General features: G+C 40.2%; 1 protein-coding gene across 1 annotated transcript in view; it reads right to left on the reverse strand.

Moving 5' to 3' along the window:
* lpgat1 (lysophosphatidylglycerol acyltransferase 1) overlaps positions 1–19,310 on the reverse strand; it is a 70,034-nt gene that overhangs the window by 29,814 nt on the left and 20,910 nt on the right. Inside the window, exons 3-5 of the mRNA XM_034075975.2 lie at positions 9,727–9,845; positions 7,633–7,728; positions 2,215–2,494 (exon numbers count right to left, since the gene is read on the reverse strand). Coding sequence (XP_033931866.1) covers positions 2,215–2,494; positions 7,633–7,728; positions 9,727–9,845 — 495 coding nt within the window. The remainder of the gene's footprint in view (positions 1–2,214; positions 2,495–7,632; positions 7,729–9,726; positions 9,846–19,310) is intronic.

Below are 19,310 nucleotides of genomic sequence, written 5' to 3' on the forward strand. Positions count from 1 at the left end.
ATCTATAGAAATGTAATTTTTAGAAATTATGGTATTTATTTATAGCTCTTTAACAGCTGCCTGGAAAACATTTCTAAAGGTTATGACTGCTGGTATTGGGGTTTAAGCTGCAGAAAATGCAATTAAAATGAAGTACAGCTGAACAGATTCCCCTCTCAAACTGTTTTTTCTCCCCAGCGGAAGACCTCTCAGAAAATGCATCAGCTACTTCGCTGACAAATAGAAATGGTATGATTTCTAGATTTCCGTCCATATAAAGAAAAACACTTGGACATAGAGGCAGAAGTGTTCTTGTCAAAGTCAGTAGGCAGTTGTGTCTTATTTTAAGAACCAATGTGACAAGGGGGAATGAAAAACCAACAAGGATTTATTTATTGCCGACCAGTGAAGATGATGTCTTTAGATATGTGCAAATAAAACCAAGTGCTGAGGATTTCCCTCTCAAAATATTTAAATGTTCTTCCTGGCCGTATTTAGGACTCGTCTCTAGACAGAAAAATGACTCCTGCAATTCAGCACTGTGGTTTCAGGGACCTTGAAGTGAATGATGTCACCCCTCTCCTCTCCATCTCATTGAAACCAGGTCCCCCAGAGGACAGTGATGATTTAATGCTTCATGTTCAAAGTATGCTCCATCCTTGGCCTTCGAGGCAACATAAGATCTCATCTGATCAAGAGCTGCAGTACAGTGTTAGAGAGCAAATGTAAAGGAATACAAAACATCTGCTAGACTTCCCCAGGAATAGCAGTAAAGGTCTCCTATTATGCTAATTTTAGGGATATATAATGTCTCCGATATATACAAATATATAAAAACATGTCTATGATGTAAGTTCCTTTTTTTATATCCTGCTTCTTACACATACTCTCTCCAGTACAGGTTAGCTCTGAGTGTTAGCGATGCTAATGTAAACGAAGACCATATTACGTCCAAAACACGTCAGGCATTGTTTCTGATAGCAACGTTTCTGATAGGGCCGTGTGTCCACATTTCCGATATTACATCATATCGGACGCAAATCTGGATCAGCTCCGTTGTTCCCCCGTTTTTAGAGATTTGGGTACGAAGGAAAAGAGAGTTTTGTTTCTGACACTTTGTGAGTTCCCTGACACACCGGGGACACATGTTTATGTATAAAAGACATCAAAAAGTGCATTTAGCATGATAGGTCCCCTTATCAAATAATACACACAAGTCCAATATAATATGCTCAAAATCCATTTAACATTTCTTATCAATGGCTGTTTGTTATGAGTTTAAAAAAAGATGCCCTCACAGCAAAGAGTGCAGCAGCTCCACCTCTGGAGTTTGTGGCCTGCAGTTTATTTATACTTTTTTTTACAGATGTGATGTGACCCAGGGGACTAAAAACCCAAAAAGGAGTAATTTCTGGGGTAACCACTTAAGATGATGTCTATGGAAATGCTGTTTTTAGAAAGCATGGAACTTATTTATAGCCTCTTAAAAGCCTAGAAAACATGACTGAAGGTCAGTGCTGAGGGAAGAGGGGCACGGGATAACGGGCTCTGACAATGCTATTAAAGTGGAAAAGAGATTTTACTTACAACTTTCTATTTAAGGCATAATATGACCATAAAACAAACCTAGAAAGGGATGGTACACCCAGTTTTTTTTGTAATGCTCTTCATAAATGTGATTGTTTTGGTGTGTGGTGCTGAGTGTTGGAGATATCAGCCTTAGGGGTGTCTGCTCTTCCCTGACTATAATCGAACAAGCTGGAAATTGGCTTGTGGTGCTAAAAGCGGCTACATTCTTTATTTCAAAAATGTATTTCCTTTCTTCTCTGAACTACAGCAGCCGACAAGGGAGCGTGCGCATCCTTCACGAGTAGATTCATGCTTCCTCTTGCGCTGTGATACGATGAAAACGGCAGAAATAAAACCGTTTAAACAAAAAAACTGCTCGCACAACAAATCTGTATGTGGAGTTTGTCGAGTAACTGGGGGCTAATTTCTGGAAAAAACATTATTGTTCCATAGTTTCAGAGTTAAAAGAAAAGTCAGACATCAATGGTTGATATTTCCAACACTTATCAACGCAGACTAACACAATCTAGATTGATAAATAGCACAAAAATACATCCCAAGCTCATTTAACAAAGTCCTGATCATAACCAACGCTAAAGGTCCCACAAACATTATTGTGAATGGATTTAGTAATCATGAGTGCCAAATAAAAAGCGTTTTATTTACCCGTCTTGTTGGGGGTTCCAGTCTCGCTGCCCACGCTGCCGTTCTCCTGCTGGGCACACAGCGTCTTCAGGATAACTTGTGTGGCCCCGAGGCGAGGCAAAGTGACGTGGTTCAGGTGGGGGAGAGAGTGCTTCTTGGCGAACAACTGGCTCGTTTCCCGCCGTTTGCGCAAGAAGCCGCCCTCCGGGAAGAGAACTATCCACTTCCTGTCGCGGTTGTGGTAGTATTTCTCTAGGTGGTCTTTCAGGTAGACCAGCTGCTTGTCTCTGTATGCTTTACCCTGTGGGAACAGAGGAAGTATGTTTGAGTAAATAAAACATTATAATTGATCCGTTTCCATAAGGGTTTCCAGAGCAGCGTCAGTGGACTCAAATCCCCAACACTTCTTTTTTTGTTTATTTTCATTTTTAAAAATCATGACATATCCTGACATAGGACTTTTCCATTCAAATGACAAATAATAATATGGTAAAACAGAATATGAAATAAAATAAAGTATAAAATAAAATGAAGTAGAACATTTACAAGTTAAAATAAGGAAATAAATAAAAGCCCCAACACTTGTTTTAAGGAAGGAATCAATTCAACGTTTACTATCCCTGGAGACATGCTTTTCACAAAGAGACATCAAATGAACATCAACAACCATACATGACACATAATATAACAGAAAACATTATTTGGGAAAAATTATAATCTTAATCCACAAAGACTTCTTTAGTCCAATTTATTCATTTTCTTCATGCAGAATTTTTTCTTGGAACCTATGAGCTGATCTCTCGTTGATACAAAATGTCAAATGTGTTCCGTAATTATATGTGAAGAAACAGCTTAACTGTAAATCTGTAAATTAAATCCAATCCAATATGGACAAATAATTACTTTTTAAGGCTGCAACTACCCATTTTATATTTTGTCCTAATAAAAGCGCCCCTAAAACTAGGTGACTACCTTCAACACAAATGCATTAAACCCTAACAGATTGTTTCAACACAATGATTGAGGCTAAATGCTAATTTCATCTAATTAACTTGATGGATGTTTTTTGTCCGCATACAAACATCATAACAAATTAAAACAAGCTGCAGCAACAGGAGCACTCAGAGAAGAACAAATAGTATGACTGAAATGGATGAAAAAACATGATGGCCTTGACAACATTCAGAGCATTAGCAGTAACGGGACGGAGAGGAGAGATTGATTTTTAGTTAGACCCGGTCAAAAGCCAATTTAAATGCATTAGCAGAGCGGGGCTGCACCGTGGCGTCTGAACACATGCCGCCGCTTTGTTTTGGTTTCTGCTGTTTCAATGTCTTATGGCTTTAAATTAGAACTTCTATAGATGCCGTTTTTTTAATATAGATTATATGTATTTGAGAGGTAAATAAAACTAACTTCTTATAAAAAATTGTTTGCAAATTGTAGTAAATAACTTAATGTAGGTAAAAAATACATTGGATTCATTGTTGTTGTTGTTGTTTTTACCATAATAGAATTAACTGGTATTGGTATCAACTACTAAATATGTGGTATTCTAACTTCCTTTGTTAAATTACTAAGAGGACATACTACAAGAATGAAAGGTTAAGCTTAGTTACATAGTGATGTCACTATGTTAATGAAGTAAACAAAGGACTACAATGGAGGCATTTAATTTTTATGAAACTAAAGTAATAACTCTTGAGTTTTTTGAGTGTATTCAGGATATAAACCTTTTATGGCTTTAATTGTACATCATTAAAATAAAAAACATGAAACACTTTTTTATGGTGTGCCTCTAATTTCATGTTTAAGTTTGAGAACACCAACACTAACAAGGAAAAAGTGTCCAATCACGACCCGGTACCACAAGTTAGTGAGCTACGGTCATCAAAGCCAGCGATGTGTTGCTGTGCAAAACGATGCCAGAGACATGTCCGCCACTGAGTGGACGGCAGAGGCTCAGGAGGCTCGGCCAGATGCGTGCTGAGCTGTGAGGATGTGTGAAGTATTCTGGGGAAGGATGTCAAGAATGCACACACAAGAGTGGATCACAGAGAGGGGGAGAGAGAGGGCAGAAACCACTTGGTTTGCTCCTCCACTGCAGCCCGTGTGGCTGTACGCAGCTCAGGGTGCTTCACCCTCGGCAGTCGGCACAGCGCCTAACAAATGTAATTCCCTCTCGCCATGGCTGCGGTGTTTCTGCAGCTCAAAGACGAAAAGTGGGATGACTGGGATGTTCATTCATTTTACAACAAAACTACCTTTGTTTGCAACTTAGCCAACCTATCAGCAGTGATGTTACTGAACGTTATAGCAATATTTTAAAATCGATATATTATTGGAGATTGTGCCATTAAGTTTAGCTTAGCAACAACACATGTCCACTAATGACAGATGTTTCGCTCAGTGTGGCGGCCTTGTTATGAATGTAACGGTTGGATTGAACATTAAGAGAGGAGCAGACTGAAGAGAAGACACTGGTTTGTGCTCTGAGTTTGTGTTTGTTTATTATCTGTGGCTATGAAATGTATTATGTGAAGATTTAACTTCATTCGGTCGGTCTCTACTTGCTGGGAATGGAATATTAGCCATCCAGCTGTCTGCTATTATCACACAGAGGAGGCTTTGTCAGGAAGCACAAACAGCAGCATATAAATGAGTGTGTGGAAATGTTCTCTCTAATTGTGCTAAAGCCGGTAATTAAAGTGTCCATTTTTCACTTGGTTGGAGCGCCTGATGCTGGGAACTAATAGGCCATAACTAAATGGCATTTTTGAAAATGCATACCAATCTCAGCTTGCAGTGTTGGTGGCATGTTATTATGTTTTGGAAATGTCTTGCGCACTGTTTAAAATTACATTTAAAAAAAGTTAGAGCTTCCCTGGATTTTTTCGCAGTAAAATAAATCCAATAAAAAGGTGTAAATGAACTGCAAGCCTGGGACAAAAAAGAGAACATTTCAATATGCCTTATACTAGATACAATTAATATATCCTATTTGTTTCTTGTGATTGGAGCCAACTAGTTTAATAACATTCTGTCATTTGTTAAGCTCTGCAAGTAATTATTCTTTCCTGTCTTGAATAAACTTCCCAACACTTTTAGGACATTCCAGGATTTCCCCTAAGCAATCCCTTTTGGCTCATTGAGTAGAGATCTGTCAGAGCTCTGCTCCAGCTGCCCAAATAACCACACACACACACACACACACACACACACACACACACACACACACACACACACACACACACACTTCTGTCCACTGCCCCTAACCTTCTCTGAGGACACAATGCTGGTAGAAAGCCTCACTAACGTAACTGCTGTCCAGCTGGGACAAGCAGATGGGTAACGGCTCCACTTCACATAGTGCAGTACAAACCAGGGGTGGTTGAAAGAGGTGAGTTATGACCTAAAAAAAACTGTAATCCTGAAATAAATAGGGAAAAAACAAGGTGTTGAAATGTGAGGGAAAATAATCATTCATCTCCCAGCAAAAAAAGAAAGGTGAATGTAGCCTTGACACACATCACTAAGAAAGTAAACCGGCCTGGCAGCACCCTGAATGCAAATGTATAGTACGTAAATCACAGCGTGTTAATGTTCAACCTCTGATGGCCTAATATCAGGTGTGACTAGGGATGGGTATCGTTAGGATTTTATCGATTCCGATACTGCTTAATTATCGATACCGGTATTTTTCGATACGTTTCAATAATTTGATTGATTACAAGATGTGAAGATTAAACAACAGTCATTTTATTGTAATTGAATGTAACTTTTTCAAAGTCATACCAAGCAGGTATGAGTCTGTTTGACAGTGTGTCTCTGGAAGGGGGGCGGTAATTAGGGGCAGTTCATAAATCCATGTAAACATGACCATTATTCAGTTAAAACGAGACGCTGCGTGCGCATCTCCTAAACCGGAAGCTCCGGTCGGCTAACCATTATAATCTGTTTATTGCGTTTATTATTTATAATTGTAATGATGGATTATCAGTAATAATTTTAAAGTTACACAGAGACATTGGATTAACCGATAAAATGACGTAGAAAAGATCGCTTTTGCCAGTTATGTGCTAAAGTAGCCGTTAGCCCGTTTTGCTAAGTGTTGATTTAGACTCTTGGTAATATCGTCAGTTAGCTGGGTGTCTTCCCGTTAAGTGGGTATGCATCATTAATAGGTTGTTAAATGTTAAGAAGCCTTGAGACGCTGTTTCTAGCAAGATGTTGTGTCTGCCCCTATGGTCTGCCCCCGGGAGTCTCACAATAATAAGAGCGCTGTTAGGAGAGATGACGAGTGGCATTCCCAGTGGCCAATCAGAGTGGTACTCAAACCGGATACTTCACACGGGATAAGGGTTCCCAACCAACCAGAATTGTTTGAACTAAGGAAGTAGCGTAATTCGTATACCGATGGCAGCACCGTTTGTCCAGCGGCTTAACGGTATACCAATACCGTCCAATCAGGTACCGGTACTGACTTAGTACTGGTTCTCGATACCCTTCCCTAGGTGTGACCAATACAAAGACACTGCAGCATGTCTCACTTTTAAAAGTAGACCGAAAAACCACCTTTTGATCCATCTTTTTTTAATCACTTAATCACTTTTTGCCATTTGGATTGTCTATGTTGTCATTTCATTATCTATTTTTTTATCTATACAAGACATCTATTGCATATTGGTCCGAACTATGAGTGAGAACCTACTTTTTTTGCTCTCTGCAAGGTTTCTGCCATTGTTTCCCCTTTAATCCTGTTTTTTCCCTTGTGCACTGTGAGGGTCTCAGGACAGAGCGCGTTGTATGCTGTGCACACTGTGAAGCCGCCTGAGACAACTGTGTAATTGTGATATTGGGGCTATGCGACTTAAATGTGATTGATGGATGGTGTTAGAAAATGTATTTAACTCGTCTCCATCTATTGATTCTCCACTTGTATCCTCACCTCAGTTTGTGTTTCTCTTCCTGGGAAGACAGTAGTTATTTGATCTTGGACGCTCTATTGTTTGACGATAAGCCAGCGCCTGTTTTTTCAGGCTCTCTTCATCAGCTGTGTTAGGACATGACCCCCTTTGATTACTTCTGAATATGCATAAAGCAAGACTGTAAGCATTCACTCCCTCAGATAATAATAGGTCTGTATGAATATGCTATGAGTAAATGGGTAAACCTTAATTTACCCGAGGCCTTCTGGAGCCAGCTTCTCTGCAAGAAACATAGCTGGTTATGTCTTGCTGATGTATTGTTTGATTATTAACTGTCTGTGGGTAAGGGGAGCATTTCAGGGGACAGAGCTTCAGAGTTGGTTTGTGGCCGTAACTACCAATACATCTTCAGTGTCTGACATCAATTAGAATCCCCCCAGTGTACTTCTTGTGTTGCAGCTCTTTGCTCCCAGTATTTAATCACCAATGCTGCCAGTTGAGGGTCTCTTACCTGTCTGATGAAGAAGTCCCCGTGGATCAGGGACACTAGGCCAAAGTTTGTGTATTTGAACACATGGTCCATCAACCACATCATTTTTTGTAACGCCTGAAAAAGAAATACAATGAAAATATCAATCCTGTGTTTACCTGTAACCAAAACACATGACTTTTCTTTTGCCTGCCTCTGCCCCAGTGAGCACTTCCACCCTCGTGACCTGCAGCGGCGCAGCTTTGGCTTACTGTGCCAAGAGGATAAACTGGGCCAGGGATGCAGTTGTTGAGGCGGATCATGTCATCATGTTTGTTGCAGCGCCAGCCTCAGCAAAAAACAAAAACAAAATAATAAACACACAACAACACAGCTGCATCCCACCGGGCCCAGAATTCACAGCTAATCTCCAGCAGGAGTCGGGTGGCTGCAGGTTGCAGTGTTTCCCACAGAACTTGATTCTATTTGCAGACCTCTGCTGTTGGCAACATGTTTCAAGAAATAGAAGCTATTTTTCTGTGATTAATTAGCTTCTGGTGAAGATTAGTGGCTGCATGTCATCCCTGGCAACTGAGCCAATAACAATGTCCATTTAACAAAGAAGAACAACATCAACAGTAGAGCTGCACAATTGTTTACATTTGATCAAAATCACAATATTTCCCTGTGTTTTCGTTTTTTAAATTTCTGTTGTAAATTATTTATTGTGATTGTAGTAATGTGTTTTTATTACATGTACAGCACTTTGGCTCGACCAAAAATCGCTTTTAAATGTGCTATATAAATAAAACTGGATTTGATTTGATTGTGCAACATACTGATCGCAGTAAGAGCAATATTTGGTAAAGGTAAAATATGTCTCAAACTTCAATTTTACATGAAGGATCTTGGAGGTGCAGAGATATCCCAGCCCAATCATTTTACTCGACACACTTAACAAGGTATCCAGGTATACAGATCCTATAAAGATCATCCATTTATTATCGCAAATGATATGGCCATAATGAACTATTTTACCAAATGGTGCGCCCTAATCAACACGGCGACAGAGTGATTGACACTACGGCCTGCAGCTCTACATGTTGTAGTGTGTCAACCATCCTGTCTGGAGAAAAACATCCTCTGCAGTAAATTAGATGTGTTGAACAAGTATACTATTGAAACAGAGGAAGGTGTGTGTGTGTGTGTGTGTGTGTGTGTGTGTGTGTGTGTGTGTGTGTGTGTGTGTGTGTGTGTGTGTGTGTGTGTGTGTGTGTGTGTGTGTGTGTGTGTGTGTGTGTTTGCTGATGTTTGGGTGTGTGTTTGCTGATGTTTGGGCACGTTTCACTTCCTGGCCTTGTTGGAAATGCTCAGTGTGAAAGAATGCACGTCAGCCACCGCTCAGGTCTTTGCACAGCTGCTGTTGGTTGGCTGAGGGTAAAACTCTGCTCAATGCGCAAACTCGCATTTTGCCATTTGAATGCAGCAAACCACAGCTCTGCTTTACGAGGCTGCCTGCTTCAAACGTGTCGACTGTTTTGACTTGAAAAGCATCATCCCATGACCAATGCTTACTCTTGTTTTACAAAAACAATGTTAACTGCCAAAAGGCAATATGTGAGTAGGAAAAATGCTGTGTACAAAAAGGGTTATTTAAATGAAGGTATGGAAATGATCCTTAATAAGTAATATGGGGCACGTAATCAGAGTATACTGAACTGAACTCCATGTAATTTAGAGTAAACACTAAAGGAAAGAATTTCTTAACTTGATAACTAATAGCGTATGATAATTCAAAGATTACCCTTCCTTTCATTTGAACTGAACATTGTTCTTTATCATTTGGCCAAATAACTGCCAGTTAGGCTTTTGGCTGACCTTTGACAAACATTCCTAAAACAAACATAATTAAAGGGTGTTTAGATCATGAGTGCATTCAGGATTTCCTCCTCTGCAGTGACAAACACACCAACATGCCCAGACAGAAACAGCAGAATACACACACAGTGCCAACACCATGCAGGCTCGAGTTGCTGCACGGCTTGTATTGACGACAACGTGACAGTGTTCGACCCTAATGTTACATTCCTGTAGTTCCTTAAAGGGATGATGAAACACATTTCTCTCAGTTCTCACCATGCCCTTGTCTTGCAGGCACATCATGAGGGTGCACACGTCTCCTGTGGATTGGTGGTTGACGATGACCATGGCTTCTTCTTCAGAAATCGGCCGTACGTCGTCGCCCCACTCCGTTACTGAAGGGGGAAAGACAGACAAACATGCTCATGGTTAAACAGATGTACAACAATTATATATTTTAAAAGACTTGTTGGCAAAGTTTTCTCAAATTCAAGTTTGTCACTCAGAGTCATTGTCCAACCTTGGTCCAACAAACATGTTCTATGCATTTCCTCAGTACATAGTAGCAACAAAGTGTTAATCAGGGAGAAAATGTTAAGTCATTTGCAAAACATTTTTTCTACATCTGACTTTTATTCAGTAGTAAAAACACAATATGACAATGTTTTGAAACTATTTTAAATGTGGATTTGGACCCACTTTAATTCGTTTTTCTGACAAACGTTACTGAAATATTTTACCAAGGCTTTAAAAGTATAGAGTGCCACAGTAGCCGCGTTCACACTGCGGTACTTTTCCCACAAAAGGTTCATGAGAACTTAGTTCATGCGAACTCTTTAGTTCGCATGAACTAAGTACAGATCACGTTCACACCAGAAAAAGTCCCTGGGGGTGGATTAGGCAAATGAAGCCGCTGACGTCACTTCTTCTTCTTCTGCTTTGGGTTTACTGGCAGGCCGCAACCCACTTCACGGCGTATACTGCCGCCCAAAGTCCCCGGCCGGAAGTCCCCGGAGTTGGGGACTGGCTTCCGAGTAAATCGCCAGAACGCCGACACCTCCTCATCTCCACCGCTCCCATGTTTTATTTTGTGTTGCCATAAGTTAGTCTCTTTGCGTTTCTGCGCTGGGCTAATGCTAATGCTAATAATGCTAATGCGAGGATAATAAAATGGCGGCTTCACAAAACTTTTTGGGAGTTTTACGGGGCGTGGTTTGCAATTCGCCCAGCCAATCAGGAATATAGCTCTTTTCTCAAAAAAGAGCTGCTCGAAAGTCCCTGCTCTCTAGCAGGGACTTTCGAGGGGGTAAAAAGGTTCGCATGAACTACTTTTAGTACCGGCTCTTTTTGGTGTGAACGCGATCATGAACTAAGTTCGCATGAACCTTTGTGGGAAAAGTACCGCAGTGTGAACGCGGCTAGTGACGCGTCCTAAAACCTGGAAGTAAACTCTTTCCGGTTCCTTCGACAAAAACGCAATGCAATTTCTCCATAGGATTTTGGAAAATAGCTCGAAATAAGGTCTGTGGTTGAAACACATTTAAGAGACGGATCACGTTTTGTTCAGCTGGATAATATCTACACGTCTACCCTACTTTTATAATTTTCGAATCATAAATCTAGTCGCCAGAAGCAAAATGCTAACGTTATGCTATAAAAGGAACTACAGCGGGGTCGCTGCTTCAACGTCACGCCAACTTAAGATCCATATTCAAACATACAGATTCAAAAGTGTACAAGTTGAAGCGTTTGTTTGAACAGTTTGCAGGAGGCAGGTACTTGCTTTCAAGCAGAACACGGGGAAAAACAAACTTGGCGGGAGTGTTAACGTGTTCGGTGTAATGACGTAAAACGGCCTCGACAACTTCTGTACTCCTATTCAACCACTTGGTAACAACCATCGTTTTTCAGACACGTAAACTCTTCAAAAATCACCAGTGGGGTCACTGCTGATGGATTTAATGTCCTAGAACAAAACGTGATCTGTCTCTTCAATGTGTCTCAACCACAGACCTTATTTCAGCTATTTTCCAAAATCCTATGGAGAAATTGCATTGCTTTTTGTCGAAGGAACCGGACGTGGTAAAATGCTAACTTACTTCCGGGTTTTAGGACGCGTCACTGCGGCACTCTATAGCACTGTATTAAAATATAGTGTGACCTTAGACAAACTACTTAGGCCCCATTTACACAAGGACGAAACGGGTACGTTTGCGTTTACGCACCGAATTAGTTTTCAAAAAAGTCTTCTGTTCACACGCATTCAGCTCAATTAACGTGTCCGTTCACACGAGACCGCTCGACCCGCTGGAAACGCTGTAATACATATGCCTGTAAGTGGCGCTGCTGCCGCCACAAAATACACCAAAAGCAGCGAAGAAGACCCCAGAGCATGGTTGCCATTAGGGATGCACGATATTGTTTTTTTTAAACCGATACCGATAACTTCCTGCTTCTCAAGACCGATACCGATAACCGATAATAATATAATATATATATATTAAATGTACCTGTAGTTTTTGCACTAATACCACAGTACTGGCAAAACGGGAGGAGCCGAGTGAAAAACAAGCGCCCCTCATCCCAATCCACCCACACCGCAGTACTTTTTTCTTTTTTTTTACCCAAAAAATATATTGTATATTATCGGGGCTATTAATACTTTTATCGGGTTTATCGGGATGACGTCATAATTCCTAATATCGGACCGATAATTATCTTTCACCACTAGTTGCCATGGTTGCCTTTCTGTTTATTCTCTGCGGTGGACGGCGTGTGCTCCTGCTGTAATTCTCTCCGGTAGTCCACCAGCAGATGAAAAACACCCACCTCTCCGCCTCTTACAAGGGACAAGGGAACCGTGCGGCAGAGTTTCCGTTAACATTTTTTTCCGCCGGTCAACATGTTCGTTAAAGTTGACATCTTCCGGACAAAATTAGAAAAGTGCCGGTCAGAGGTCTTCTTATTTATTGAGCTTTAAAACAAATTGATAACGACTCTATATAATCATATAAGAATAATAAACGGAGCCTCTCTTTTCCTCCCCCTCTTCTGACAGCCCAGCAGCTGATCTCTGAGCAGGAGACGTGGGGAGAGGGAGACGTGGGGAGAGGGAGACGGGGCTATTTCATCGTTATCAGTAAATGATCGTATAGAGGCGTACACACGGAGCCGTTTGCCTCCCCAGTGCGTTCCGTTTGCAGATCTATCCACCTTGGGACCCGTTATCGTTTGCGGGGTCCGTTTCCACGTTTACGTGTCGGCCTCGTGTGAACGAACGGGCTATATGCGAGAGAAAAGTAGCAGATACAACCTGTTTTGTCCTTGTGTAAACGGCACCTTAGTGAGGGCAACAAATTTGCTTTGAACACCTTGTATTGCAAGACAGGCGTGGTTCATAGTATGTGGTTCTCTAGTATAAACACTGAAATCCAATTTGTCTCATGAACAGCGCTAACAGTTTCAGACCACTCCTGGAGGTCACCTAAAGCCAACATTTAAAATGAGGTTTTAGACCTTTTCTACTAAATGAATTGGTTATCATGTTTATGAATCAATGTTAAAAAGGAATGAGAAAGGAGAAGTGAGTTTCAGGAAGTACTCTCACAATCACTCTCACTGTTGACATAACCAGTCAGAGATAGAAAAGGATGGTGTGTTCAGGTTCAGGTTATTTATTTGTACCCGTAGGTAGATTCTGTTTGCAGAGAAAAAGACAAGGGTTCCATCCTGACACTAAAAACAAACACAAACAACAGACAGACACATCTCTAATAAAAGGATTAGTAAAAGTACAAGTATACCCTGCTCAACCAAATCTCAAAATATTTAAAAAACTAATTTTCATAGTACCATATCAAAATATTGCCTGATTATCTGAGCTATCATTTGCACACTGAACTGCCATACATATGAATTATAGTGCGGCTACACGATGTAGGAGGTGTAATAAAACGATGTAATGATACTACAAGCTTAATGTCTAACAACGCGTAAAAAGAACTTCATGTTGTCTGTCTCGGAATTTGTTAGTGTTACATGATGTATGCATTTCTAAAACGTTGTTCAAGACATGTATCCACAGCTTGAAAATCAGTCTATTTTTTTTTCTATCCTTTTGTGACATTCTGGCCAATTGCATCCACTTCTGTGTCATTATCAGTTGTAAGAGCCACATTACGACATTTCTCCAACAATGACTACATGTGTAATGAACTATCTTAAAGCGGCCCCATTACGTTTTGGGGGGGGGTTTCCTTTCCTGTAGTGTGTAATAGAAATGTGTGTGCATGTAAATGAGCTGCAAAGGCTAAAATCCTAAAGTCTAAAGAGTTTCTCTCCCAACTGAGGGTGAAAAGAGGTGCTGCAGCACAGGCAGTATGAGAAAAATAGACCTTTCTGAACTTTAAAGCATGTAAACATGTCACAGCGGAGTCCAACATATTAGCCATATCATTTCTACCTAGTGTCAAACATTGCACTAATGCACCCATTTCTTTTTATAGGGGACATTAGCTTATTTTTAGAAAAGACCACAGCAGGTGATGAATATGTTCAGTTGTAATCACATTCCTCAGGCTTAGTGTCATCTTGAGCAGACTTGTTGGTTTAATTTGGATCAGCAGTAAGTTAAGTCTACATCCTGCTGCAACAGGAGATCAGGCTTATTTGCATATCTGCTGTACATAAATGATGCTTCCCTCTGCAGTGAACCCACATAAAGCTGAGCACAGAGTCATGGATTTGTCGGCTGTCAAAATGATAGAAATAACACAAAGCATACATAGAGGCGAGCTAGTGCTGCACGATTCTTGCTCAAATGTGAATCACGATTTTCCTCCATAAGAATTGAGATCACGATTCTCACACGATTGTCATCGTTTCAATGAAGATATTTATTGCACTCTTACTCTTAGACGTCACGTGAGTACAATGAATTTAAACGGACAACATTTGTCTCTCTTGTAACAAAAACATAACTTTGTCTTTAGTCTGTAGGTGCTGAATACTGAACAAACATTACTACATTCAAAATGTGGAACCTGGAGCCAACTATTGTGGCTAAAATGAATAACTAAAATGAATTTGACAGCCAACTACTGTGGCTTTAAACAAAGTGCTTGACTTAAACTCAAGTCTCTCTGGTAACAAAACATACAGTAACTAAAATAAAGATATTGCTGCTGCCTGAGTGCTGAACATAAAAAATTGAATTTTTGCAGCTTTATAATAACAAAATGTAAACTTTGCAGTAGCACCTGTCCACAGTGACAGGACACCCAACTACTGTACAACAACACCAACCTGTTTGTTACAGGGAGGAATGCACTTAAGTTACTCAAAATACCTCACCACAGTGCTGAATATAAAAACAAAACGGTCACAGCTTTAGAATAATAATATTTAAAAAAGCCTAGCCGGCTAGCACCCAGTTCAGCTACTGCACTTAAAGTTTCTTGTACTGAAAAAAACATAAACTTAAACAAAGTGCTAGACTCCACTGAGTAGTAATGTCACTGCATCAAAAGGATTAACTTAAATACTGCAGTCAGTACTGAATATAAAAACGGTACAGAACATAAAGTTACAGCTTCAAAATAAATGTAAATAAAGCCTAGCTGCCTAGCTACTAGCACAGTCCATCTACTGCACTTTAAGATTCTTGGCTAAGAACACCAACATGTCGACATTCTGAGGTTTCAGGGAGGAACGCTGGCAAGTTACAATGTTCCCCCCTTTTTTTTCATCGGTGTTGTTGTCATTGTCCTCGACCTCCTCGTCACTCATTTCTGTTTTTCCTGTACTACTAGTCGCTCTCGTCACTCTTTGCTAATCAGTGCTAATGCTAACGCTTCTGTAAACATATTGTCGGCTCCTGCCCTCACGTGCTGCAGTCAGTGAGTGTTGCCAGGTATAGTTATTATAAGCCACATTGGGCTTATCTTTCTGTGAAGTTGCTTGGTAGTAAGTAATAATGGTTGTTGCGGTTGTGAGCTTGTAGATAGGTTATTTTCAAATAGCCGACCTGACAAATATAGGTTTAAAGTGTTCATGTTCTTTTGCGCTTGTTTTCATAGACCTGGTTGCTTATTCCTTCCGCAAAAACTGGCAACCCTCCTCTCATGCAGCGTTAACACTGCACGAGAGGAGGAGAGACAGACAGAACACTACAATTTGCATGCGATCATGGTACTTTAATGTTAAATATATAGAGTATATTAGCTTTAAGCTTTAAGTATGATTGACATTGCAAGTTGGTATTATTCAGAAGCAAAATAATAAAAAAAGTAAAAAAAAAAAAATCAGCATGACGTCATAGGATCGCCGTAATTTAGAAATGAGATCGCATAGGTGTCTGAATCGAGATCACGATCTTTTTTCGATTAATCGTGCAGCACTAAGGCGAGCAGCTGTTCTTTGGGCCAGGTACAGGCACATCAAGCTACACTGCACACAGGTACAGCGAGGTCTCTTCTGCCAGGAGTTTTGATCACAGTCTGACAAAATGTTGCTGAGATACGACTCATTTTAATACTAGTTGAACATTACATTTTTATATATATATTTTTTTTATATATATATGTTTCTAGTTATTATGCTTTTTATCATTTTTTTTAAATTATTGTTTTATTATTGTACTCCCATTGTGTTATTTAATATTGTAGTTATTGCCTGTACAGCACTTGGGTCAACTGAAGGTTGTTTTAAATGTGCTATATAAATAAATAAAGATTGAGATTGGACGTGTGAATTTACAGCCGGCTTGATTCAAATGTCACAGCCAAATGGTTTGGACTAATATTATCAGGCTGACTTTATGAGGTGACACAAAATCAATCAGCACTCAGTTGTAGTTCATTCACCTCAATCACAGCGTGTGATACTGTGTCTGCAGCAGGAAGATGGTAATAATGGAAACTACAGCTTTAACTGGTGATGCAGCCATAACAAGCAAAATCAGAAACACACAAGAGTCTATATTAGTATATTCATATAACTGCCTTGGGCTCAATTCCTAATCCAAACAAATATATTTTTTATTAATGCGCCAGGTGAGACGATTCCTTGCACAAAACCTGTCTAACCCCCGTCCACACAGCAGCGTTAAAAAAATCTTCCAACGCTTCTGCCCATTCATTTTGAATGGGGTGACCTCACTTTGCCTCACTTTTCGCCAAACTGCATTGTGGGAAGCAAAGCGGAGATTTCCAGGCATCTCAGGCTGAGGTGGAAGCATCAGCCAATCAAATCCCGTTTATGCAAATCTGACAGAAGAAGTGCTAGCCAATCAAACCGCGTGTAAGCTGGGAGTGACATACCGCACGTAGTTCATTTCTATATTCCTAACAAAATGGAGGAGAAATGAGTTATTGCGGTAGCAAATCACCCGGTTCTTTATGACCAGTCCCTATTTACTTACCGGGATACAAACCGGAGGAAGCAGGCATGGAGGGAGGTGGCAGAGACAGTGGGTGAAACTGGTAGGTTTTCGCCTGTTTGGGGATTTTATATCCAGTTTACTTAGTTTTAACATTGCTAGCTAGCAAGCATAGACAGTATATTTAGCCATCATGGAATGTAGCATAAAATAACACAATAGACAGTATAGGGGTGTTGAAAATAATCGTTTCTACGATGCGGACGTGGACGATTCGGTATCGATGCAGTGACAGAAGATAATCGGTTATAGCGTATAACGTTGCTTCCTGATTTTCCGGCCGCGGCTTTACTATAACGTTTTTTTTTTCTGTCACTTTAATATCAAATCGGTCGGTGGCGCAGAGATCAGGGAACAGACGTGACAGCGGCACCAAACACGGAGCAGTCTGCTTTATCCACCAACACAACCAGTCCAGAACCAACAGCAGAAGGACCCGCTCTGAATCACTCCGTGTCGCTGCGGCTCAGACACACAGACAGGGATTTATGTTTTTCAAAAATAATCGCGTTACAATCATGTCAGGTTTTTGGTGGATTGAATTAAGTCTTGGATTGCAGAGTATGAATGCCCTCTAGCAATTTTCAGACAATATATACGTGTGTAAAGTTTGTGAAGGCAGGAGGAAAAAAGCTTCCGCGATCACCGTCTCCTCTCCGTTCCTCCAAACCCCGCCCTGAAAATAATGAGTGACCGGCTGATAGTGACCCGACAGAAACTTTATTATTCACTTAATCACTGAGATATAATGAAGCTAATTTAATCTCATACATTCATGGGATTTATGCAACAGTAAGACAGAGAATGTAAGTATGCACCCACATGCAGTATCTTTGTTTGTATATGCTGTTGTAAATACTCCTGTTGTCTGCTGTGTTCAGACTCATGTCCTGTGTGTGATGCCACATTCAGGACATTCAGTGTCCTTTCTTTAACAGAAGACCGTGGCTAGAAGCTGCAGCTAGACTGCAGAAGCATTATTATTTTGTTTTTGAGGATGGAACAACTTCACACACAGATATAGGGAGGCTAGACCTATACAATTCATTTATTTTGGTTTATAAATTAATGTCAAGACATTTATGTTATTGATTTCTGAAGCACTTTCTAAATAATAAAAAGAGAGTTCATATGTATTTACTACATGTATGCATTGATGAAAAATAAGCCATGTGCAGTAATATAGAAAATTGAGGATGCAACGCATTGGTATGAATCGTGATGCATCGTGATATCGAATTGAATCGAATCGTTGACAGGATAATCGTAATCGAATCGTGAGACCAGTGAAGATGCACAGCCCTAATAGACAGTAGTCGTTTTTTGCTTTGTATGTCGGGGGCGGGAGATTCATGTGATTGGTTGTTGGTCGCGTTGCTCGCAAAAAATCCCCAAGCTTCAGATACGCCAACCTCCAAGATTTTGTTAACGCTGCTGTGTGGACGTACCGTAACAGCCTGAGACACATTTGGCAACAATCTAAAATACTTTCAAAGATAGACCTTTGAAGGAGCTTTCTGTGTGAGTTCTAGCTCCTTTACTTCTCCTGCTAGCCAGACATGCTTTATCTACTCTAAAGATATAGAGGTTTTGGCCAATCTATAAAACGTTGGATGGCAGACAAACCTTGCTTGCGATTTAGGAAGCATCCATGTTACCTGGCGATAAAACTACAAGTGGGAGAGATTATTAGTGTAAGCAAACACAGTAGCATTAGCAGCTAACAGTACTTCCAAACCACACTGGTCCTAAATCTCCCAAAGAGTAAAGCAATGTATTAAAACAAACCTTGCGATTTAAAAATAAACATTAGTCCGTAAAGTATGGAGAATATCTCAAAATCAGATGAAGACCTGGAACCAAAATACACAACTCTTAATCAACAGAAAAGCAAAGAGTAATCTCTGCCATTATTGATGTGGTAAATCTCAGTTTCAGTCGATGAATTAAAATGGAAATATGTTTTTATTTAGTCTAAAAATAATACTATTTGAAACATGAAAAGGAGCTAACGTCTGAATTTATGTTAACTCGTATCACAGAGGCTTTAGATTATATAGTACCCTTATCAATAAAAATGTATCATTACAGATTTGAACCTGTTGACACATTAAAACAAATGTAAAAGGAAGACTCACACCATCGCAGTTCAATGGTAATTACTAAGAGCGTGGTCTTAAAATAAGTCTATTATGTTTTAAATCAGTGACCCTCTTTTCTGTTCATCATTTCCAGCGATTCAGTGCTTCTCCGTAACAAACACTTTCAACCAGACAATGACCAGCATCTTTATCAGCACACGCAGGAGTGGATCTCCAGCGGACCTCTGCTCCCTCTTCCCTGATTTACATTGTCAGTGTATACAGGCTACTTTACGGAGCATTCGTCTGCGTCTTATTGTTGACGCTACACACACAGGAGC

This window comes from Pseudochaenichthys georgianus, chromosome 24 (assembly GCF_902827115.2).
Source record: "Pseudochaenichthys georgianus chromosome 24, fPseGeo1.2, whole genome shotgun sequence".
In the NCBI taxonomy this organism is placed as follows: Eukaryota; Metazoa; Chordata; class Actinopteri; order Perciformes; family Channichthyidae; genus Pseudochaenichthys; species Pseudochaenichthys georgianus.